This window comes from Cynoglossus semilaevis, chromosome 9 (assembly GCF_000523025.1).
Source record: "Cynoglossus semilaevis isolate Cse_v1.0 chromosome 9, Cse_v1.0, whole genome shotgun sequence".
In the NCBI taxonomy this organism is placed as follows: domain Eukaryota; kingdom Metazoa; phylum Chordata; class Actinopteri; order Pleuronectiformes; family Cynoglossidae; genus Cynoglossus; species Cynoglossus semilaevis.
The window spans coordinates 4,057,439-4,080,062 of record NC_024315.1 but is presented as its reverse complement, the minus strand read 5'-3'; the positions used below and the strand labels follow the sequence as shown (position 1 = coordinate 4,080,062).

Here is a 22,624-nt window from a genome sequence, read left to right as displayed (position 1 = left end):
GCAGAGATTTTTGGGAAGTAATTAAAGTTTTAAAATAAAGAAAAAATGTGGTTGTCTTTATTAGAATGTTGCTGTTATTGTTAGAAATTTGTATGGTTATATTAAGTTGTTTTGGGCTGAGACTTTTTTTTTAAAGTCCATGATAGACGAGTTCTACCCAGCAACTGATGAACTGATTTTTTTTTTTGTCTTGTTCTTCAAAAAAATATTTGGTAAAAAAACAAAACAAAAGTCAGAACAAGGATGATGGACATTTTTTGGTTTTGTCTACTGTTGCATTTGGACATAAGTTCACAAACAAGGTGTTTCTAATGGCTTCCACCTACACTGGGATTTTACACAATGTGATTATTTTGGTTTAGTGGCACTTGGAGGGAGGGAGAGAGAGAGAGAGAGAGAGAGAGCTACAGTCAGAGTCCTGAGACAGAGACCCATGTGACTCCAGATCAGTGATGACGTAGAGTTTTCTCACACAGATTCCTCCTGTTGTGGACGAGGACGGAGGTTTTTATGGACTTAGTTCTGGTTTCCACCGCCTCCCTCCTGGGGACAGATGTGAAGGGTAGAGTCCAGGTCCAGACGGAACGCCGGGTACAGCGGCTGCGAGAACAGGCAACGAAACGTGTGCAGTAGCACCACGGCGTCCGACACACTGTAGAAGGATATCACTCCTTTCTGGCGTTCCAGGAACACGCCGATCCTTGGGCACGGCGGTGCGGCCACCGTGGTCTTACGGTTGTCGTGCCAGGCGGCGTAGCCTGCGTGTGTACACCTCAGTCGCCAGGAGTTCTCATTGCGTCCCAGCAGGCACGGTTTCCCCCCGCCTTTGCGTCCGATACCTCGATAAGTGACGCCGATGTCGATCCAACCCCCACCCCTCCACTCCACCTCCCAGTAACTGGCACCGGTAAACTGGCCTTCCCTGCACAGGACCTGGGCCACCGAATCAAAGCGGTGTGTGTGAGGCGGGTAAGACTGGGGCTCCTCCCCACAGTGGGCACCCTGAGGCCCCTCCAGGAGGATCAGAGTGGGGTGCGCAGTGTCAGGGTCCAGGGAGAGACGACATGAATCTAACATGGAAAGAAAAAAAAAGAAAAAAATGAAGATTTGATTCTTTTTTATTTTTATTTTTATGGGGGTTCTGGGGGTAATTCCAGCAATCATCAGGTGGGGGCAGCGTACAACCACTCCCACTCATAAGCACTGCCAGGATTCTACAAAGAAAAGAACTCTTTGTTGGAAACACTGTTCACAGAAATAAAGTTTAGGTTTAAACTTGAGGATATGTAGAAAAAAAAAATGTTTTCATTAAGATTTTAAAAAATGTTTTACTAATTATTGACATATACGTTACTGACAACAGTATATTCAACATTTATTAGCCTTATTCAGATTATATTCTGGCACAGAGGCAACAATCCACATGGTTTCTAAATCCTTTGTTGACCTGATGATTTATTTATACCTAACAAGGTGCTGCTGCAGCGCCACCTGCCATCTGACAGGAGGCTGGTCTTAATGACAGACTTGGATGTCCTAAATACAGTACAGATGTCCATCCATCATTAATGAGCTCTCAGATGTCTCAGCAGTGCTTGTATTATGTGAAGCACAAACACGGAAAACAAAAACAAAAAGAAAAAAAAAACAGTCACGGACGGTAACACGCAGGTTGAACAAACTGAATGGATGCAGCGCACGGAGGAAGAACGGGAAGGAAACTCATGCATATTGAAAAAGGGAAAAAGACAATTAAATAACAAGGCAGCACGGAGTCAAGACGGGAACCAGACCCAAACAGATCAGACACACATTTTCACAAACGTCAACGTCCATCATCGCATTAAAAATTCTGCCAAGACACAGAGGCAGCATCACATCAGTACATGATTCTAGATTTCTGCTGGTTAAAAAATTTAAGTTTTTAAATAAGTAAAAGAGCTTTTTAGAATTTAAAATTAAATACTTACACCTGAGGAAAGACGCCCTCATCCTCTGATCTGCCGGCTGCAGAGACAGGGAGGACAGAGGGAAGGACACTGGCACAGCTGAAAGAGAAGAGACAACAAACGTAAACCGCATGAATGATCTGATGTCATAGGAAAAAGATTAACGAAAGAAAAAGAAGAACGAAAGCAGAAAAAAGAATTTATAATAAAAAGAAGTTTGAATTAGTACAGAGGTGGGATTAACAGAGAGTTTCAAGGTGACAAAAAGAACCGTGTTGGCAGAGAAGGTTGTTGGAGGAGCCAAGAACCAATCAAATCAGGATGTTTATCACACACTGTTGAACCAAGGACAGGAGAGGGAAACGCTCACGATGATTTAAAACCAACGCCCAGAACAGTAACTCGACCACCAGTAATCCCAGTCATAATGAAACTTTTTGAACTTTTTTTGTTGCTTCTTTTATCCAACAACCTGCACGTATGTTCACTCACCCCTGGTGGTCTCAGGCTGACCTGCAGGTGGCTGCATTTGCTGAGGTTTGGTGTTCTCTGCAAACAGATTTCTGTCACCTCACCGATGCAACAGACATGAACGGTATTTGATGAATTTGTTTAAAAAAAAACCCCAAAAAACCAAAACAATAATCATATTAATAATAAAAGGGCCAATAAGCATCAGTTGGTGGTTTTTGTATTTATTGAAGAAAAAAAACAAATAATAGAATTCTGTAAATTCAAATTTAGACAAAAAACAAAAACATAAAGAGGAAAATTAAAGGTGAATCCATTTAACTTTCTGATCTGCTGTTAAACTGAGACTACAGTTAAATATTAGAAGACACATTTAAACCCTCACTTCACCGTCTTTAACTTTTACCTTTAACATTCCCTGAATCACAGACAGTGCAACGTCTCTCACACCACAGAGGTGAACTGCTATTGTTGCTGTAAATGTCACACAGTTTAAACTCGAGAGAGCGGAGCTGAATTTCAATCTGCCCACACCGAGCTGAGCTGATGAAGACGGAGCAGAGTGTTGGGGGCGGAGCCAGAGCCTCACGCACCACCCTGTCAACGTCAACATCAATAATTAAACACCACACTGTCAAAACCTGTAGCCTGGTGGAAATGGGTCACCGCAGCACTGACACTGTGCCACTGAGTGTGTGTAAGTGTGTGTGAGTTTACGTATCGTGTTTCTTACCTTTTACACACTCTCCACCAGACACGTAGTTCTCATTGACTAAAAGAAAAAGAAAAAAAATTTACAGTTAAAGAAACATCTATACCAGGGTTGTTGAACTTATTTTGGTTCAAAGGTCACTGACAGCCTAATTAGTACATGTTTTTCCCTTTGTTTTCATGCAAAGAAGTAACAGTATATTAGACATCTCATGAAATATAACTTTCAGAATTAATCAAGAATGAACCTCCTACGGGGCTGGGTTTGGCCCACGGCCCGTATGTTTAACACCCCTGATCTATACTTATCTATACTCCTTCAGGAGAGCAGACTCTTTTTGGTAAAAGACAAAGACACCAATATTGTACGTTGTGATTTGGTGCCCGGTCTGGACTGGACTTGGACATGGAGTACCTGAGCGGCTGATCTTGTCCACCTCCTCTCTGCAAACTTCTTCCATTCGACTGCGAAAGTGGCACAGCACTCTCCTGGCTCCGCTGAAGGCCTCCGTGGGCAGACTGAGAGCTCTGGAGTGTGAGCCAGTGGAGAGAGGGACGCACAAGAGCGGAGCCGCCTGAGGTGGGGGGAGAAAAGGAACGTCAGCAGCGTCAGTCGCCTCTCAGACATACTTTTTCCAACTGACCCACGTCTGAATTTTCTTCTGACAGGACTTTCATCCTGACCTTACGTTAAGATGATGAAATCTTCTTCTCCACGGCCACAACAATCGTTCTACAAATGTATCTTCTCACCTGGAAGAAATGTGCGTTGTCCTCCACTTGCATCAGCTGAGCGATCTCCTCGTCTCTCCTCTTCAGCTCGTCCACATCTCTCTCCAACATCTCTACATCACGTTCAGCTCGACCAACCAGCGCCCGCTCCTTTGCCTCCAACCTGGTTCGAACCTTTGAACACCAAGCAGTTCATTTATACATCTGAACTCCTCATCATGTAGTGTGACTTTTGTTGAAACATAACAGGGTTTGAAATATTATGTTTAAACCAGACATGGGCAAACTATGGCTCGTGGGCCAGATTCAGCCCTCAGGGCTTCTAATCCGGCCACCAAACACTGGCTCATTGTATGGCATAAACCGACGTCAATATTTCTGTTCCATACCTTACAACAAATCGACTGTAATTACAGTTGTTGCCACTAGATGGCAGTAGACACCAAATGTGGCATTTTTTTAGGTTTCATCTTTGTACATTTTATTTATAATTTATGATTTTTCACCAAACATATACATATTGTTTTTAGGTTTAATTTTTGTACATTTTATTTATAATTTATGATTTTTCACCAAACATATACATATACATATAAACAATACTAAACCACGTGGATTAATTTAAAAAAAGCAAAAAATAAAAATAAAAAGGAAGTTCGTCACAAATGACTTGAGTCAGGAAGTTACCTCTGCTTTGGTTTTCTCGAGGCGAACTGCCATGTCTGCAAACAGAGCTTCACTGTCCTCTAGAACGGCCGACGCCGATACCTGAAATACAAACAGTGTTTATTAACATGATAACCAGAAAGTCACACTTTTACATTAACATTTCAACTGTCACCACAATTGTAAAAACAAAAGAATAATAAACAAAAACATTACTTGTTAATAAGCAATGAAACTCAATGTATAAATAATATATACAAGGAGAAAAATTACATTGACATTTCAACTGTCACCACAATTGTCTCTTTAAATCTATAAATATAAGAATAATAAACAAAAACATTAGTTGTTATTAAGCAATGAAACTCAGTGTATAAATAATATATACAAGGAGAAAACCAACAAATATTTTTTATTTTAATCTTGTGCGACAAACCATTTTTTTTTTGCTTGTTAAAACAGAATAAAAACAATAAATTACCACTGTAAACACTCATGTAGCTGCACTTTAAACTGACTATACACAGGGGCCGGGAGGAGGAAGAACAGACTGGTTCTGAGAATGTGACGTCATGTTGTTGTCTAAATGTGGAGCTGCCACAGACAGGAACGACGGACGGGGATTAAAGCTCAGGAGGGAGGAGGTGCAGTCATTACCGGAGGAGCAGCGGCGAAGACCGAGGCACTCAAATTAGCTCAGCAGTGGAAACTCAGGCAGCGTCTCCACTGAGTGAGTGTGTGTGTGTGAATTATGTGTGTGTGTTTGTGTGAAACATGATGAAGATGAGTGATGGTGGTGCATCCAGAGTTCACATGCAGCTGCTTCAGAACCTTCAATCAGACTCTTTGACTGGAAAGTCTGTCACCCACTGACCCCCCCTCCTCTAAGTCTACAGAAAGTCATCAATATTTTGACAGAAGAATTGAAATTAAGTTTAAATAAGTAAAAATCTTGTAACAACCAACATCAACCATATCTGATCATGTTGCCTAAAATCAAGTATAATAAAAACAATAATAATAATAATATATTTAGGGGGGCCTTGGATGACTGTAATATATATTTTCTCTCAAAGTAATTGTAGATTAATCTATACAAATATGTCATGTGTTGGAAACAAGAATCAAACGTCTGTCGACAGGTGAATACATTAAACTGTTAGAGCTAAAAACCACACCATATTTAACCCGTACGGGTGTTTCTCCTAACTATGCCTGTATAGACTGATGTTCTTAAACAGATTAACAGCAAAAATCCAGCATGTGTGTGTGTGTCTGTGTGTTAAAGTGTGTGTTTCACCTTGAGGGATTCTAAACTCTGCTGAAACTCCTCTATCTCTCTCTCTCCACTCCGGATCCTGCCCTGAATCATTCTCTGATAGTCCTGCAGCTGAAGCTGGGATACAGACAGACACAGATACAGCAGCAGGAGACAGGTGGAGACAGAGACAAAGACAGAGACAAAGACAGACAAACAGATGGAGAGAGAGAGATAAGAGTCAGTCAGACTGGGTCGAGGATCTGGGTTCATTTATCAACTACTACAACTTTTGTAACCACGGCAAAAAAATAAAAAGCAAAATATGTTCTGAGAAAAATCCCATTAAACTTGATATTGTGTGATACTCTTTCATTTTAATCCTACATGAACACAGTTTAAAAAAAAAGTATTAATAGATTTCTTTCATTGCTGCATGTAGATGAAAATGTAAAAACATAAACTATGTAAACACTAGAGGCAGTTTTCAGTCAAGCTGCAGCTGCAGCTTCAGCACAGTGAGAGTGACATGGCATTTTTTTAAATGAGTAAAATGAGGTACTGTTGACAACTTTCCTTTTTTGGGGAAATACACTTAACTATTAAATATATAATATATATAAGTGGCTAATAATTTTGAAATAAGTAATTTTTTCCTCCAGTTTTTACATACCAGACTTTTTGAGGCAAATGTGTGTAAAATGTTTGTAAAAATTTTCCACCTCAATCCCTTAGTCAATTATGATCACGATTAAATTACAAACCAAATGTAGGAATACAACTATATTTTAATTTTTGTTAAAAATATTTAAAATGAACAAGAACTATCTTAAATTTATCAACTGTATTTATGTGTAGCCAACGACCCAGCTCTAATTTTCCTGATACTTTAAATACTGAAAAGAAAAATAGAAATTTAAAATACTGTGCCAAGTAAGACACACACACACACAAATCTACTCTCTTTTAATAAATCTTATTGCCCAAAATTAACGTTTAAATAACCGAAACCCATTTGTAATGATTCCAGAATTATCTATATTTTTGTGACGTCAGAAGAGGGTCGCGATGCACTACAGTGGCCCAGAGGGAACAAACCAAATAACTTTACTGATAACTCCAGGGCTATCATGTGTTCTTGGAATTCAGTATAATAATAATAATTATTATTATTGTTATTATTATTATGATGAATAAGAAGAACACAATAAAACTTCACCACGAGATGGTTTTCAAACCCTGAGCACCTGTCTCCTGACTCTCTGGGCGTCAACATTGTGCGCCTCCTCCTGGTCGGCCTCACAAAGTAAACAGTCGCCGCTCCACTCCACCGCAGCCTCAGACTCGGAGCCGCTCCCCGAGGGCTCCAGACCCAGCCGGTGCTGGGCGCACAGCCGGTCCGCCAGACTCTCCACGGCGGCCACTAGCTTGTGCCGCCGCAGCGTGCCGACCTCGCGGTGCGGAAGAACGTGGAGCTCGCAGAACGACGCCAGGCAGACGAGGCATGACTTCACCGCCCGGAGCTTGCCCTCCACTGGGCAAAAGTCGCACGGCACCTGCCCGACTCCCACCAAGTAGAGTTCCGGCGCTGCGGTCAGTTCGCTCAGCTTCAGCTTCTCCACCACCTCGGCGAGCACCGTGTTCCTCCGCAGCACCGGCCGCGGGCTGAACGCCTCCCGGCACTGGGGGCAGCTGATCTGCCCCGACTCCGCTTGGTCCCAGTAATTGTTGATGCACGCCATGCAGTACGTGTGTCCACAGGGGATGGACACCGGGTCTTTCAGGATGTCCAGGCAGATGGGACACCTGAACTGGCTCTCCGTCACGGAGATGTTCGCCTGGGCCATGTCTGCCGAGGTAGGAACTCCACGGACAGAGGTCTTCTCTGGTTCCCGACCGGCTAATGCCGAGGGTGTGTGTGTGTGTGTGTGCTTTGTTTTGAAGGGGCGGGGCCAAGACCCGGAAATAGTCCTTTAACAAATCACATCATTTGGTCAGTGATGCCCTTTTCGTTGCCTTGCAGGTGAAAGGACAGTCACACGAGTTAGTTACAGTCACGCTGTTTAAAATGTGAGATTTTTATAGATAGTAGATATTTCACATACTTCCATAAGTTAGTATGAAAAAAATCACCTCATAATTTATTTAATATCATCGTACTGTCAAACTTTTGGGCTTTCCTTTTTTTCGTCACTCTTAGAAAACCAAAAAGAAAATCAACTTTACATGTAGTACAGTTATTTTTTAAACATATTTATAATTTTGCAAAACGTCCCAAACATTTATTTTTACATTTTATTCAAATAAATACATCATAAACATTAAGCTTTGTGATCGTAATGAAATACAATGAATCTGGATTTAGTTCGATTGTAATTGATAGTTTGGCTCCCTCTGCTGCCCAATTTTTGTATCACAGACGGATTACCTGTTTTCAGGATAACGGTGTACAACTAATAACCTTAAACTTAAAAAATACACTCATCCATTGTTAATAAAAGAGTCAACAATTCTTATTGGGCTTATTCAGATTTCATACCTGGAATTATATCAACCAGACATCTGTTTTTCCCATGTAATTAGAATAATAGAATAGATTTTAAACTGAATTCTGTTGTTGTATTTGTGCGACTCTCCTACTCTCCAGAACATCGTGCCACTCCCCTCACACGGTGCTGAGGGCTACATATACATCAGCAGCAGCAGCAGCAGCGTGTCAACTGGAGATTGAAGATTAAGAGTGGGGCTGTAAGGTACTCCAGTGGGGCGTCTGATACTATTTCACCCCATCTGTCCAGACACGCCGGTTTCTCATTTCTTTGGGCTTCCTGGCTCTATTCCTCTGGACATTGGATTTTGAAGTTGTGGCATCACATGACAGAGGATGATGAAATGACCCCAGCCTTGACCCTGAAAACTTTTTGAAACTTTTTTTTTCTGCTGCAGCAGAGATCACACACACACAAACCCACAGTGGTGTGCACACATACACAAATGCACATCAACACTCAGGTCATTTTACTGGCCTTTTGTTGAGTTAAGTGGTTTGCCCTCTGAGGTTTTCTTTGTTCCTGGACCCGGAATTGTTCCTGCACTTTTCTCAACCAGCACCGATGCCTTTATTATTTGTTTTTCTATTTTTCTTTAAAGTAAAGAGAGAAGATCCGTGTCCGTGTTTCTAATCTCCACATTACGTTTTCTTTAAAAAATATCTTTGGTTCTAAAAATACCAAACACAGTTCCTTACATAACTTCTATTTAGGCCGAAACACGGCATCTCTGTCTCGTCTAGGGACCAGTTTTAGGAAAAGGAAACATATTTTTAAGGGTTGAAATCCATGTTAAATAAAAATAAAAAAACACATACGTAGCTCAAAGCTTGATAAAAATACATGTAATAATCCTTAAAAGCAGCTACAGTTACAGTTCACACCACATTCTTTTCTGTTTCTGTTTCATTTCTTCCATGCTTTTGTATCTGCCGTATTTCTTTTAATCCCAGTCGTTGGGTTCAGTCCAAGTCCCCGTCTGATTCTGAGCTCAGAGCAGGCAAATACACAAAGCCTTAAAAGAGGGTCTGGTCCCTCGACTCCGCCGGTCCTTTGTTCAAAGCGGGGCCGTGTTGTACTTGGTGTTTTAGAAAAGGGTCCTTTTCAGCTGGGTCGTAAAGCGATCCTGAGCCTTTCCTAAACCAGGGTGTGCCCTGGGCGTCTCTGGTTTACCTGCGGGACCGCGAGGGGCGGGGAGAGGGTGGGCTGGACCTAGCTGGGCCGGGTCATGGACGTGGGTGGAGGACAGGAAAGCAGCTGGTCAGTGGAAGAGAGAAGGGGAAAGAGATAAAGAGAGAGAGGTGGAAAACAGAGGGGAGGGATGTAGGAATGGATGTAAGGCGAGAACGCTGAGAAAGGACAAATAAACAAAGGTGGCGATGAGGGTCTGAGGTGAATTAATTGTATCAAGCTCTTTGGCAACAGTCTCTGGAGACAGAAGCACAGAAAACCGTAGAGCGTGGAGACAGTGGTGGACAACTTCAGAGCAGGTTGGAGAGAAGCTGAAGCTGAAGCTGTGGAAGAGCAGAGCAAACACTGGTGGTTCCTCCCTGTCAGAACGTCTGAAATACCCTGAAATATCCCGCTATTTTACTACTACTACTACTAAACGAGGAAAAAAAAAACCTAAAAACAAACAAACAAAAAAATTAAATTAAATATAGATTAAATATGAAAAGTTTGAAATGAAACAAAAGTACATTGTGAATCTGGGAGAACCAGGAAATTTTACATATTTTGATCTGCAAAAGGAACACGTTTTCCTAAACAACAATAACCTTAGGGTCTAGGAAAAATAACTGTGTAAAAATGTATTAAAAATTATAAAAACTTTGGATCTTGAAATTGGACACTGAAGTGCAGAAGTTCCTTAAACCTGCGCTTATTTGAATGTCCACCAGGGGGCTACAAAGCTTGTTTGCATCTTGGTTTATGAAAAAAGCCGTGCACTTATAAATAAATGCCGCTCAGTAATAACCGCAAAAAAGTCACATGACCACACAGCTATACTGAACACTGACACTCACATGACATCGGTCCATATAAGGAAATAGTTCATAAGATCAAACCTGACCAAAGAACCATATGTTGATGCTCCGACTCACTGAGGTTGTTTATGTCATTTTTATTATAATAAATCAAGGCTGCAAAACAAAAGCGTGAAATCGCGTCAATTAAATTGTGAAATTAATCAGATTTAATAAATTAATTGTTAAAAAATCGCCCTGTATGTCCAATAATTCCATTGTCGTTGCTCTACAGTTGATGCAAATGTTGTCATTTACACACACTGCGGAAAACAGTTTTTTGTTTTTGTTTTCATTTGAGCACCTGTAGTTTGCGGAAAATATTTTTTTGTTTTCATTTGAGCACCTGTAGTTTGTATTTATTAACCATAATCATGCAGTACAGTGTATTTCATGCAGTAAAATATAGTTCCTTTTGTACCATATATTTCATTTCCATGCATTGGAATGAAGCCCTAACCTTGGTTTTCTACACGACAGCGACACTTTCTGAGTAAAAGCACAGCAGTGACAGATGTGACTCATTTAGGAACCGATGTCAGGAAGCATCAGTGATAGCACTGGTTTCTGCAGCAGCGATAATCAGAGTGGGCAGAGCTGCGCCTGCGACATCCGGTGACTTTTACGCACAAAGTCAGAGACAGAAACAGCCGCGCTGACAGGTGACATTTAACACACTGGATACGACATGTAAATACGATGGAAGTTGACGTCAGGTTTGAGACGGAAGACTTTATTTAGGAAGTGAAATTAGACCTAAATGAGGAACATGAAGGAGAACGAGAACATGGTTCTAAAAGTCGACGTGAGCACGAACTGAGGTTACAATGCAGGCGAAATGGATACGACGCAGGCTGCCGGTCTTCATTCTCACTTTCTTCCTAATTCTCTTTGTGGATTTCCAACTGCGCGCCAACAACCGACCCAAACTCAGTGCGCTCCGGGCTCCGTTACCCGCTGCGGCGCTCCATCTCCGCGACAACCGGCAGAGTCCCACCCGGGCCGGCGGCGCACCGGAGCCGCTGCCGGACAGCAGCATCCAGAGCAGCCGTGACACCCGTGGGTCAAACGGACACCCGGTGACCCGACAGAGGCTGAGGCTGAGGCTGAGGCGGGAGGACACTTATATCGCCGTGAAAACCACCGGCAAGTTCCACAAGACGCGACTTGCGCTCCTTCTACAGACGTGGATCTCCAGAACCAAAGAGCACGTGAGTCTTTGACCAACACACACACACACACACACACACCTGGAAACCCCGACAGAAACCCCGTGAAATCAGTTAAGATTATGGAAAGAGTTTTTGATGGTGACTTTGTGTCAAAATGACGGAAAGTTGGTCTTCAACTTCCCTGATTATAGCACAGAGCTCACATGTTCCATAGAGCTGTACACCTCCACACACAGTCTGCAAAGGTGTTTAAATGAAAATGTGCTTATACTGCAGATTTGTATTTACATATATATATATTTTATAATAATGTTCCTTCATATCAGTAATAATATCACATTCAGATTTAACTAGTTCTCGATAATAAAGGCGACGGGAGGTGTTGTTCATGTTGTAGCAGCTTCTCCGTCGCCGTAAAGTGGGAACTTTTTAAAAGAAAAACTAATGTGATTTTGAACAAAGACAGTTCAAAAAGGTGGATCAGATGTTTGTTGTTGTCACTCGTTAAAAGACACTTTTACACCAGAGTTTATGACGCAGTACAATTACAATAATAAACAATAATATAAACTCGTATTCATGTGGACGTACAACGACATGAAGAAGGACTGAAATACAAGAAACAGAAGGTTTCACACACAATCACACTCACACACACACACACAAACACTTACAGGAAGCTGTGCAGGCAGCTTGTCTGGGGTAAGAGGAAGCAGTCGTCATGTGGCTACACTGCTAACAATACTAGAACGACGGATACAGGTCCCAGAACAGGAAGTGAGGGGCTAATACACACACACACACACACACACACACACTTGTGCAAAGTTAAAATCAACAACTTCTCTAACTTTAAGAAGCTATGTTAGTGCCTAATGTTTTTTTTATGTGGTTCATAATGAAACATTTTAAACCCAAATCTACTTTAAACTTTCGATTTTACCGCTTGAAGAAAGACCAACAGACCAGAGCCAACGAGCATTCACTTCTAGACATTAGCATTGTAATGTTGTGCACTCACATGTTTTAACACCAAGGAGGAGGCTGCGTTATCTCAAAAAGTCACCGGTCATACCATGACACTACCAGTTTAGAACAGTAGGGGGAGGCGTGCGCCTAAAAACGTCCTGACGCAGCCTGAGTGACTGGTATCGTGAGTCGAGTTAATTGTTACATCCTTATTATTAATCATTATGACATGAGTTTACTCCGTGTACAACCCCCTCCGCCCCCCCTCCCATCGAGACCACTTCAAGAAATCAAACCTAGTAATACTTCAATACTTGCCCACAAACGCTAACAGAGTAAAAGTACTGGTGAGGAGGTACTCTGGATGGTGATGTGCTTTTACTTTAGAACTGGATCCATTAGTCACAGCATTAGTGAAGCACTTAAATACCCAGAGGCAGAAAGGTATATCTATATGATTAGAGTAATGTTCCCGGTTTGGTCGAGGGCCAAGTTGCTGATTTAAATGGCAAAGTTTGATCGCTCAGCCAAGGACTTGCCAAAGTATAGATCGGAGTCTGAACCATGATGCATCGCTGTTATTGCGTTCTACGGGGCAGTAGAAATCTCACTTAATGGCCCTTTAAAACTGTGAAAAACAAGATGGGATTTATGTATCCCTGCCTCACCCGGGTGAGTTATCCCCCCCCCCACACACACACACACACCTCGGCATGAACTCCGCTGTAAGCGACAGTCCGGCGATTTGTAACGTGGTCTTGGTCGGACTGATTTTACAGCAGGTAGTTTTTGGTGGAGTTACGGCCCGAGGCGGGGGTAAACTACGGGGGTTTTGTTGCTTTAGGGCCTGGAGGTCCGAGATGAAAAAATGTGGCAAAATAAATCGTGTGACTAGAGAGAGAGAGAGAGAGAGAGAGAGAGAGATAAAGGATAGAGGAAGTCATTTTTTTGTATAACAAGGTGAGAAAAAAACAACTTTTATTCTCATTCTTAAGTGACCAACTGAAGCATTTAAAAAACACAGTTAAAAATAAATTTACAAAAATCCCCCATGGTCAAAATCAATTTATTTGAACCAGTTCCTGCCCGGATATGGGCCAGAAGTGGCCCCTGGGCCACAGGTTTGTTGCCCCCTAAAGAAACCTGAAGCTGATTCTCAACATCATTTAGGTGCAGACGCCATGGCTGTTTTTTTTTTCTATGACCACTGATGATTTATAGTATTAATTCAAACCCCTATTTCAACTGTTTACTAAAACATTTACATTTTGATAACACTAGAGGTCGGCATTGTGCTTCTCTCTTTCTCCCTCTCTTTCTCCCTCTCTTCCTTCCTTTCTTCCTTCCTTCCTTCCTTCCTTCCTTCCTTCCTTCCTTCCTTCCTTCCTCACTCACTCACTCCCTCCCTTCTTTCCTTTCTTCCTTCCTTCCTCCCTGGTGCTCAGTTATATTTCACTCCTGTTAGATGTCACTTTGTCCTTGTACAAACTACAGACGACTGAGGAGGAGGAGGAGGAGAAGGAGGAGGAGGAGTGTTCAGGACATTTTCACCTGCTTCTGTTTTCAGAGTTAAGACTTGTTTGGATACAGAGTCAGGTTAATGTATGATAAGTTATGATGAGTGAAGGATACAGTTAGGGGGCAGCAGAGAGTCCAGTCTCTACTGTGTCAGTGAGTGTCCTCGCACTGACAGAAATACGGTCCATGTCTGTGTGTGTGTGTGTGTACAGTGACTCATTGCACAGTGGCAGCCTCAGATCTGTCACACTGGGTTTGCTCTATTTAAAACTATACTGATCCTTTACCCCCCCTCACTCCTCTCCCCCCGCCCCCACTCTCCTCTCTCTCCCAGACTTTCATCTTCACTGATATGAAGGATGAAGACTTGAGTTCACAAGGTGAGCAGCAGCGTGGAATTCTCTGCAGATTTTTAACGTCGCATTAACGAAGCAGAACAGTCTCAGATCGATCAACTCTGTGCAGGCTACAACACGGTGGTGACGGGTTGCCAGTCCGATCACAGCCAGCAGGCTCTGTCCTGCAAGATGTCTGCAGAGTACGACGGCTTCATGGCCTCAGACAAGAGGTGAGACTGAGAAAAGTCCAAGTATGAATCTGCCCACGCTGCAGTTTGACATGCTGTTAGGTTTTTACCATCACCGCGGGAGGCTGCGGGTATTAAAAGTGTTTAAAGGTATAGTCCGACAAAAATGTTTCTTAATAAAGAAATATAAAATAATGTCATACTGGGATTTTACCCTCTGTCTGGATTTTCTCTTTTTTTCTCTCTCTTTTTTGCTCCACCTCTGTAGAGAAATATTTATCAGTGACAGCTAGTCCCAGCAGGTGGCAGCAATATGCAACTCTTAGAATTCAGACCTGCTGCTAGCCCAAGCCCAAAGAAAAAGAAGAAAAGTGCTCTGTGTTAGCACGGTTAGCTTGAAGGTGTGTTGAAGCTGCTTAACATCGACAGAGTTTATACAGAAAGAAGCAGAAAACGCAAACTGTTGACTTTTAGGTACAGAAAACGTGAAAAACAAACAAAAGAAAACATTATTTTAAGAAGTAGCAGCTCTGTGGAAAACAAAAGAAGAAATATATATATACATATATATATTCAGAGAGAGTATTGACTGTAACCAACAGATAACATGTTGATTATGATTTTGGAAACTCACTAACCAGACGACCTGGTTTCGTCGGTCTACGTGCAGAGAAACCAACATGAGATTCCTGCCTGTTCATGCCTGAAGCTGGAACAGCTGTTTTCACTCTCTTCCAAATCTCACTTTTCTATTTGGAGTGATGTGAGGAGTGAATCTGTTCTGGTTTGGAACCGTGCCTCGTTGTTCTGCTGCATTTCGATACCAGCTGCTTTGTCTTTTGGACCGGAATGTTGCAGCAACAGAGAGTTTGGACTGGAGAGAAACGCCGACGTCGTAACGGTCTGTCATCAAACCGCCTTAATCAGTCGCTGGATTAACGCACTGAAATTTCCATCATGTTGATGAATGTGGTTCCTGAGTTGGCAGTCGATTGCGACGCCTCCGGTCATTTAAGGCGGCCTGATTTTCAACGTTATGTTTACGTTAACTACGCTGATACAAGAAAGGTCAGGGACTGCAGAGAGAAATTAAAAAAAAAAAAAGTTTTTAAAACTCACAAACACTTTGACTAAATGTTCATGCAAAGGTTTAAAGATATTTCCTGGAGAAAACACAAGGTAACTTATCTTCAGTGAGTATTTTATCACAGATCAAGACAATGAGTTTTTGATAAATATTCCTCCAAAGCTGAGGTGAAGTCAAAAAAGTATTCTTTGGTGAATTCACCTTAATGAAACCCACGCACCTCAAAAAACCCATAAAAGATAATAGTGTGCAAGTTCATCAAAATAAATGACTTTTTCGTGACAACATCCGTGATTGTTGCTCGAAAAAAAAGGTCTGTAATTTATCATTTATGTATAAACTGTATATATATATAAATATGTTAGGGTTTAATTTAACCTGCACTTTTGTTCTTTGTTCTTTAAGTTGGTTTTGTCACGTGGACGACGATAACTACGTGAACCCCGAGGCCTTACTCTCCGTGCTCTCAGCCTTCCCCCAGGGAGAAGACATCTACGTGGGTAAACCAAGTCTGGACAGACCAATCACAGGTCACGAACTTCTGGACAACAATACAACGGTAACTACAGCAGGGGTCGCCAAAGATTCATAACTCTAAGACTAATCAGCGCTAACATGATAGCTACCGTGGGGTTAGCTCGCTCAGTCTTTACGCATCCATCTGCTGCTGACTTTTGCACCGGTGACAAACACGGCACTACTTAAAATCTTAGTGACAAATTAAAGGAAACAAACGTCAAACACGGACCAGAAAGCGGGAGCTGCAGGGATTCTTGGCAGTTCCAGCCAAACCTCCTCAGACTGGGCAGCTGCACAGCTTCACTTTGTTACACAGAAATGTGTTTCACAAAATCCTGCTCTGTGCTGGTACTTAACAAGTGAAATGTGTCAATTTTTATGTTAAGGGAAAAAAACACGGCCTCAGCGTTTCCTCTGAGGTGAAACAGCATTTTCACCACAGCAGTCTGTAACTCCCCTGAAACCCGGGCTGAATTTAATTTACGTGGACAGATAACTTCCAAAGGCAGGGTGACCCCTCGGAGATACATTACTGTCTTTGGATGTGACTCTACACATTTAGCCTTTTTTTTCTTCTTCCTCTAGCTTTACTGTCTTCAAAGCTGTTTTTTTATTCCCTTTATCTTGAACTAGAATTCTCTCCCTCTCTCTTTATCCTCCTCCTTCCATCACACATCGTTGTCGTCAATCACTGACAGGTACCAGTGGATTCCGTCCATGTTTTTCCATGTTTTTCCTTTCCCGTGTGTGTTCTCTCAAAAAGAGAATCCGAGTCCAAATCGCCCGAGGCCCCCTGCTGTCATGTCGCGTTATGACAATCACAGTTTTCCATTTCCCTTCTCTACAGGCAGATGATCAACACTTCAACATCTGGTACAGTTTTAAACCCCCGGTGTTTTATTTATGTTGGCTAAGGGCTACCACCAGGGGGCCCGGGTACGTAACGCAACTTAGCATTAAATGTCTGGAACACAGACAGCAACGGTGTTGAGGAGTTAGTGACGCGGTGGAACTGGATCCAAGCCCTGGTTCTACTGTGTGGCCTTGATAGAAATGAAATGAAACGACTCTCGAGTTTTAGCTCGACGTGTTTCGACAGTGAGCTCCGTTCTTCCTCAGCAGAAGAATGGATGGACGGATGGTTAAATGGACGGATGGTAGAATAGATGGACGGATGTGTTTTTGTCCTCGGGGGACGTATTAGCTCCGAAGCTCCGAAGGATCAATCAGTGATTAGTTTCTGGCTGGAATATTGATTAGTGGTAAAATTCATACACAGACACACAATGAGGACGATCCTCCAGGGGAAGGAAGGCTGTCAAACTGCAGGAGGTCGATAGTTTGTTTAAGGAACACACATGCAGCTGCTACAGTGTGTGTGTGTGTGTGTGTGTGTGTTATTTGGCTCACATGCTTAACAGCAGGATTAATGCACTCGTTTATTCAAATTGCATCATAATTCCAGCAGGCTCAGTGAAAAGCACATCACCCTCTCCCTCCCTCCCTCACTCCCTCTTTCTCCACTTCCCTCTCCCTCTCTTTTCCTTTCTACCTCGCTCCTCTCCTCTTTCCTTGAAGTAAATGACTCCCTCCGTCTCCCCCGCGCCACATTCTGTGCACTGATTGCACCCATTTACACTGAAAAATAGATCCTTATTTATCTTTGCTTCCTAACTCCTTCTCCCGCTCGCTCTCTCTCTCTCTCTCTCTCTCTCTCTCTCTCTTCACACTCCCATTTTCCGATTCGTCTCCCTCTTCCACTTCTCTCTTCTCGGGCTTTTTCAAACATTTCCACCTCTCCCTTAGGTCATACGTGTGATGGAGGAAACAAAAAGCAAATGTGCTGCTCCCTGTCTCCCCCCTTTCCCCCCCACCCCCCCCCCCTCCTCTCTTTTGGCTGCCTATCTTCTTTGATTTCCTGTCACCATTGTGAAGCCGAGAGGAAGAAGAAAAGAGAGCAGAAAAAGGAGGAGACGCCACAATAAAACAAAATGGGAAAATAATTCACAGGAAAGGAAATTAAAAGACGAAAAAAGAAAAAAAAGATGTCAAGGAATGAAAGGAGGGATGAGAGAAACGGGGAAATAGATGGTAAGAAAGGAGTGGAGTCCAGGAAGGTAAACATGGACAGACAGGGGAAAGGAAAGATTCGATTGATTCTTACACAGCTCAAATAGGAAAGAAGAAGAAAGAGAAGAAAAGAGAAGAAATTGAATGGACGTAAAGGAAAGAAGCAAAGAGGAAAAAAGAAAGGATTGTAAGAAACACAGAGAAAAAAAAAGACAGGAAAAAGTAGGAAAAAAAGTAAAGTGACTAAAAGGAAAGGCAGGAGATCAAATCAAAATTAAAAAGTTATCAAACTAGAAGTTAGGAAAATAATAATAATAATAATAATAATGATGATGATGATTTAAGGAGAATGAACCAGACTGGAACCACTGATGACATTTTTTTTTCAGTATTTCCCTGTAGATAGATAACAATAAACCTCTAAAGGACTCAACAAGTGAAGGTCAGATGCTCGTTTGCTGAAGAGTCATGCTGATGTGTGTGTGTGTGTCTTTGTGTGTGTGTGCAGAGGGAGGTCCACTTCTGGTTCGCCACAGGAGGAGCAGGTTTCTGTCTGAGTCGACCACTGGCGGAAAAAATGTCTCCATGGGCCAGGTATCTGTCACTGACTCTGAGTCTGTGAACATGAGTATAAACATGACAAACACAAGACCATAAAAACTGAAAAAAAAAAAAAGTCTGAAAATGTGTGAAAAAAAGGAGTAAAAAAGAAACTCTAAAAGTTACGATTATTTCAAATGAACTGGTTCAAGTCCCGTCTCAAAAATTAATCCAAATATTATTGAGTGTGAACATTCAATCGAGGGCAGAGTCGAAGCAGTATCTGCACCTGATTGGATCAAGTCATGCTTCGAACATTGGAAAAATGTCTTCTAGATTTACAGCCATAACACTGGGGACATGGAAATAATGAGGTTTTTTTTTTCTCTAAAGATTTGACCCAAAAATCTCACTGACAGCAGCTTTAACGGCTGCTGTAAAATATGATGCAGTTTTCTGCCAGTGTTTAGTTAATACTGCGGCTGAAGAGCTGAGACAAATAGCCGCCCACTGTGCCGGGGCCGGAGGAGGCAGAATCAATACCAAAATTTACAGTGTCCTTTGGAAAAGGTCAGCATTAAAAGGACAGAGAAATAAATAAAGAAAAACTTCATGCCAATACCCATTCTGGGATAAACAGTGACAACAGTTTTACTCCCTCGGCCAAAACACGAGAAAGTGAAGCCCGGAAAACAAAAACTAGAGACTAACGACCAACACTGCAACATCACCATCAACCAATCAGGAGAGAGACTGAAATGTAGCATCATGATGGAAACAAACGTTGAAGACAATGCTAAATATACTGGCAGGAATTGAAGAAAGACACTCACAAAGATCTTCTTCAACAGTTCTGATAATGTTTTTTTGTTTAGTTTTCATAGCCCTCTGCTGCCACCTAGCAGAAGAGTATTTAATTGTTCTGCCTTTCATGCTTTGACGAGCAAAGGAAAATGTTACGAAATAAATAAAAATTTCAGCTCAATTAAATGAAATTGGATAATTTTCCACTGCGTTATTCACATCAATTGACGTACGCTTGTTGTTGCTTCAAAACACATTTACACACGGCGTAGGAAAATATTTTCGTTTGCCTCATGTTTAAAGAAATGTCCAGCATGTTTGGGCAGGTCAGTAAGTAGACATACGACTGACAAGCTAACTGACACAATGTTCAAATGCGTTGTGACGAACCGCGGGTTGAGAACGACTGACTGATTAATCGTGATTAATTGCGATATAATCCAATAGTTACCCTGTGGTTAATGAGATTAAAAATCTTAATCATTTGACACCTCTACTCAAAATAATCACTGAAAGCCCTCAGCCCCTGCTGGCCAGCAGTGGTACTGCATTTATTTACATGGCCATTTCTGGAAAATATAAATATGAAAATAAAATATTTATAGTTGTTTATAAACGCTATCTTGCAGCGGCACCAGGTTTGAGCAGACGTCAGCCATCATCCGTCTCCCCGATGACTGCACGGTGGGCTTTATCGTGGAGAAGAGGCTGGGCATCTCCATGGTCCACTGTCCGTTGTTCCACTCCCACCTGGAGAACCTGCTGCTCATTAATCACAGAAGCATCCCGTATCAGGTAGCGACACACACACACACACATACGTACAGCAGATAGCTGCTGATTCATCTCTTATCTGAGTGTGTGTGTGTGTTTGCTCGGCTGCAGTTGACACTGAGCTACGGTATGTTCGAGAACAAGATGAACAGCATCGAGGTGAAAGGAAGCTTCTCTAAAGAGGACGACCCCTCCAGGTTGGTTGTGTCACTCCGGGGCGTACCTCCTGAGTGTGTGCGTGTGCCGCACGGCCACTGACACGGGGCTCCTGCAGGGCATTTATATTCATAGCGCAGGCCCTTCTGCTCTGAGAGATCCATGAACCCGGCAGCAGCATCACTATCTGACCGTCTGAGGAAAAGAAATGTCTCAAAGATCCAGACATTTCCTACTGCTTCCTCTTTTTTTTCTTCATATATTCAATAAAACAGTAAAGTATTTTTCAAGGGCAACATTAGATTAGAAACACGTTTATTTATTTCTAAGACGGAGCGACAGTAGAGCTGTTCCTCCTATTGTCCAACAAACAAACTAGTTCTCAATCTCAACCGCCGCGTCTTGATTTTTCATCACATTCATCTTCCCAGTATCCTCAGTCCAACACTCCCCAGCGGGGGGGTATTGTCTGTAGCCATTTATTACACTGCTACAGTCGATAATTTCACAACATGGTCTTTTTAGCCACTAAAAGACCCAAATAAAGACATTTACAGTCACGATCTGACTGATTTATGACTAGGAAGTCAAAACCCAAGAATCAGAAAGTTGAAAAAAATAATAATTTTGAGATTTTTCTGTGCAACTCATTTTAGGAAATAATAATAATACAGAATGGATCAAAATAATTAAATGAATATCCTGTTTACACAGACAGTCTGAAGATAATGACCAGGGTGGTTTGAGCTGACAGGAATATCTCTGAGTAACTCCTAAACCGAGGTACAAAGACAAAGTACAAATCTAAATATGCAGCGTTTGGAACTCTGAAGTAGACGAGCTACAGAACCTGGAAACCACGATTGTCACTTGTAACTTTTGGTGAAAACCAAGAGATGGCGCCCCCTGTTGATAATGATCCAAACATGACTTGCAGTAAAAAGCTCAAACTCAAACAGCGCTCGACTGTGAAGTTTGTAGATTCGCCGCAAAACTAACAGAGAAGTCACTCCGTCATTGTCTCCATGAGACGAGGGGAAAAGGACAAAGGCGTCCAGCGCTCAGCCGAGATAATCAGCGGTCCTTTAATCACCGCTTTGGTGTCAGTCTGGACATAATCATCAGACGTCCATTCTTCGCCGCTTTAGAATATTTCACATTCACTCTCGAGCTGTTTTCACTCATGGAATTAAACGGCCCAGTTGAAAGTTAGACCGCGTTTGGAACGTGTGATACGGAAGACGTTTCTTCTTGAGTTTATAAGAAGTGTTTGTTGTCTCATGGTTCAAAACCTCAACTTTTCCTCAGAAAACTTTTAATTACTAAAGTTAAAATGGTTTGTATTCAATGCAGTATGCCAACAAATATTATAGTACTATTGTGTGTAACGTGTATTCGTCTGTGTGTACTGCAGGTTTAAGACCGTCCACTGCCTGTTGTATCCCTTCACCAGCTGGTGTCCGTGAGCCACTCCACTCCGACACAGTACGACTGCTGGACCCTGGGCTGGATGAAGTACTTCCAGTCAAAGAATTCAGGGTATTTCAATGACAAAAAAAAATACTTCAACTGTGTTTGGACCAGACGAGGAAACACGATGTACGGAACACACATTTGGAAAACTTGGAATTTGGAAAATTCCAAAACAACACAGCGTTACTGTCTTCTTCAACAGAGCGGCCAAGACCTCGTGGATCATCTGTCTTAGTCGGACTAACTTCTCAATTATAAATAGAGCAGTGATAGTTTTAATTATATCCCTGAGTCGGCGCGTCTGTCGCTCATTCATTTAAAGTCGACATCAGTGAGTTGACCTTGTGTATAAAAACTGTTGACCTTGAAGGTCAGAAAGAGAAAAGACTGAAGTTTGAATGATTTAAATTTCCTCCATCAACGAGGCACTTAAGATGAAAATCTTTGGGTTTGGGGAAAAAAAAATAAAAGAACTTTTTTGGAATTTAACACAAATATTTTACATTTTGATTTATTTACTGTAAATTGGATTTGATTCATTTTCACTTCACATCACTTTGGAATAGTTGACAGTGAAAAGAAAATCTAGAACGGAGTTGATGAATGTATTTATTTGGAATCATTGACTGGATGTGTGCGTGGTCTTTTGTGGG

General features: G+C 42.0%; 2 protein-coding genes across 4 annotated transcripts; one reads left to right on the top strand and one right to left on the bottom strand.

Moving 5' to 3' along the window:
• Window positions 1–6: 6 nt before the first annotated feature.
• Window positions 7–7,894, bottom strand: LOC103383434 (E3 ubiquitin/ISG15 ligase TRIM25-like). 3 transcript variants are annotated; one of them, XM_017035189.2, is made up of 9 exons: window positions 7,035–7,894; window positions 5,830–5,925; window positions 4,551–4,631; window positions 3,885–4,037; window positions 3,547–3,706; window positions 3,154–3,192; window positions 2,442–2,519; window positions 1,971–2,048; window positions 7–1,070 (listed from the first exon to the last, which is right to left on the bottom strand). In XM_017035189.2, exons 1-9 carry the CDS (start codon window positions 7,632–7,634, stop codon window positions 517–519), a joined length of 1,839 nt encoding a protein of 612 aa, XP_016890678.1. In that variant the 5' UTR covers window positions 7,635–7,894; the 3' UTR covers window positions 7–516. The 3 variants fall into 3 exon arrangements, with proteins under 3 accessions (XP_016890678.1, XP_008314759.1, XP_008314760.1); XM_008316537.2 differs by having other exon boundaries at window positions 2,442–2,498; XM_008316538.2 differs by lacking the exon at window positions 2,442–2,519 and having other exon boundaries at window positions 7,035–7,893.
• Window positions 7,895–10,928: 3,034 nt separating this feature from the next.
• mfng (MFNG O-fucosylpeptide 3-beta-N-acetylglucosaminyltransferase) lies at window positions 10,929–22,466 on the top strand. Its single transcript, XM_008316536.3, has 8 exons — window positions 10,929–11,574; window positions 14,357–14,402; window positions 14,488–14,590; window positions 16,041–16,194; window positions 18,733–18,818; window positions 20,198–20,363; window positions 20,454–20,539; window positions 21,913–22,466. The coding sequence occupies exons 1-8, from the start codon at window positions 11,191–11,193 to the stop codon at window positions 21,962–21,964; spliced, it is 1,077 nt and encodes a 358-aa protein (XP_008314758.1). The 5' UTR covers window positions 10,929–11,190; the 3' UTR covers window positions 21,965–22,466.
• The last annotated feature ends 158 nt before the right edge of the window (window positions 22,467–22,624 follow it).

What these genes read in the sequence shown, in the direction of transcription:
- LOC103383434 (XM_017035189.2), bottom strand. Translation starts at nt 7,634, where the DNA reads ATGGCCCAGGCGAACATCTCCGTGACGGAGAGCCAGTTCAGGTGTCCC. An exon ending in ACAACGCACATTTCTTCCAG is followed by an intron (nt 3,707 to 3,884) that starts GTGAGAAGATAC and finishes CCCCCACCTCAG; the next exon opens with GCGGCTCCGCTCTTGTGCGT. An exon ending in TGGTGGAGAGTGTGTAAAAG is followed by an intron (nt 2,520 to 3,153) that starts GTAAGAAACACG and finishes TGCATCGGTGAG; the next exon opens with GTGACAGAAATCTGTTTGCA.
- mfng (XM_008316536.3), top strand. Translation starts at nt 11,191, where the DNA reads ATGCAGGCGAAATGGATACGACGCAGGCTGCCGGTCTTCATTCTCACT. An exon ending in TCTCCAGAACCAAAGAGCAC is followed by an intron (nt 11,575 to 14,356) that starts GTGAGTCTTTGA and finishes TCTCTCTCCCAG; the next exon opens with ACTTTCATCTTCACTGATAT. An exon ending in TGAAGACTTGAGTTCACAAG is followed by an intron (nt 14,403 to 14,487) that starts GTGAGCAGCAGC and finishes AACTCTGTGCAG; the next exon opens with GCTACAACACGGTGGTGACG.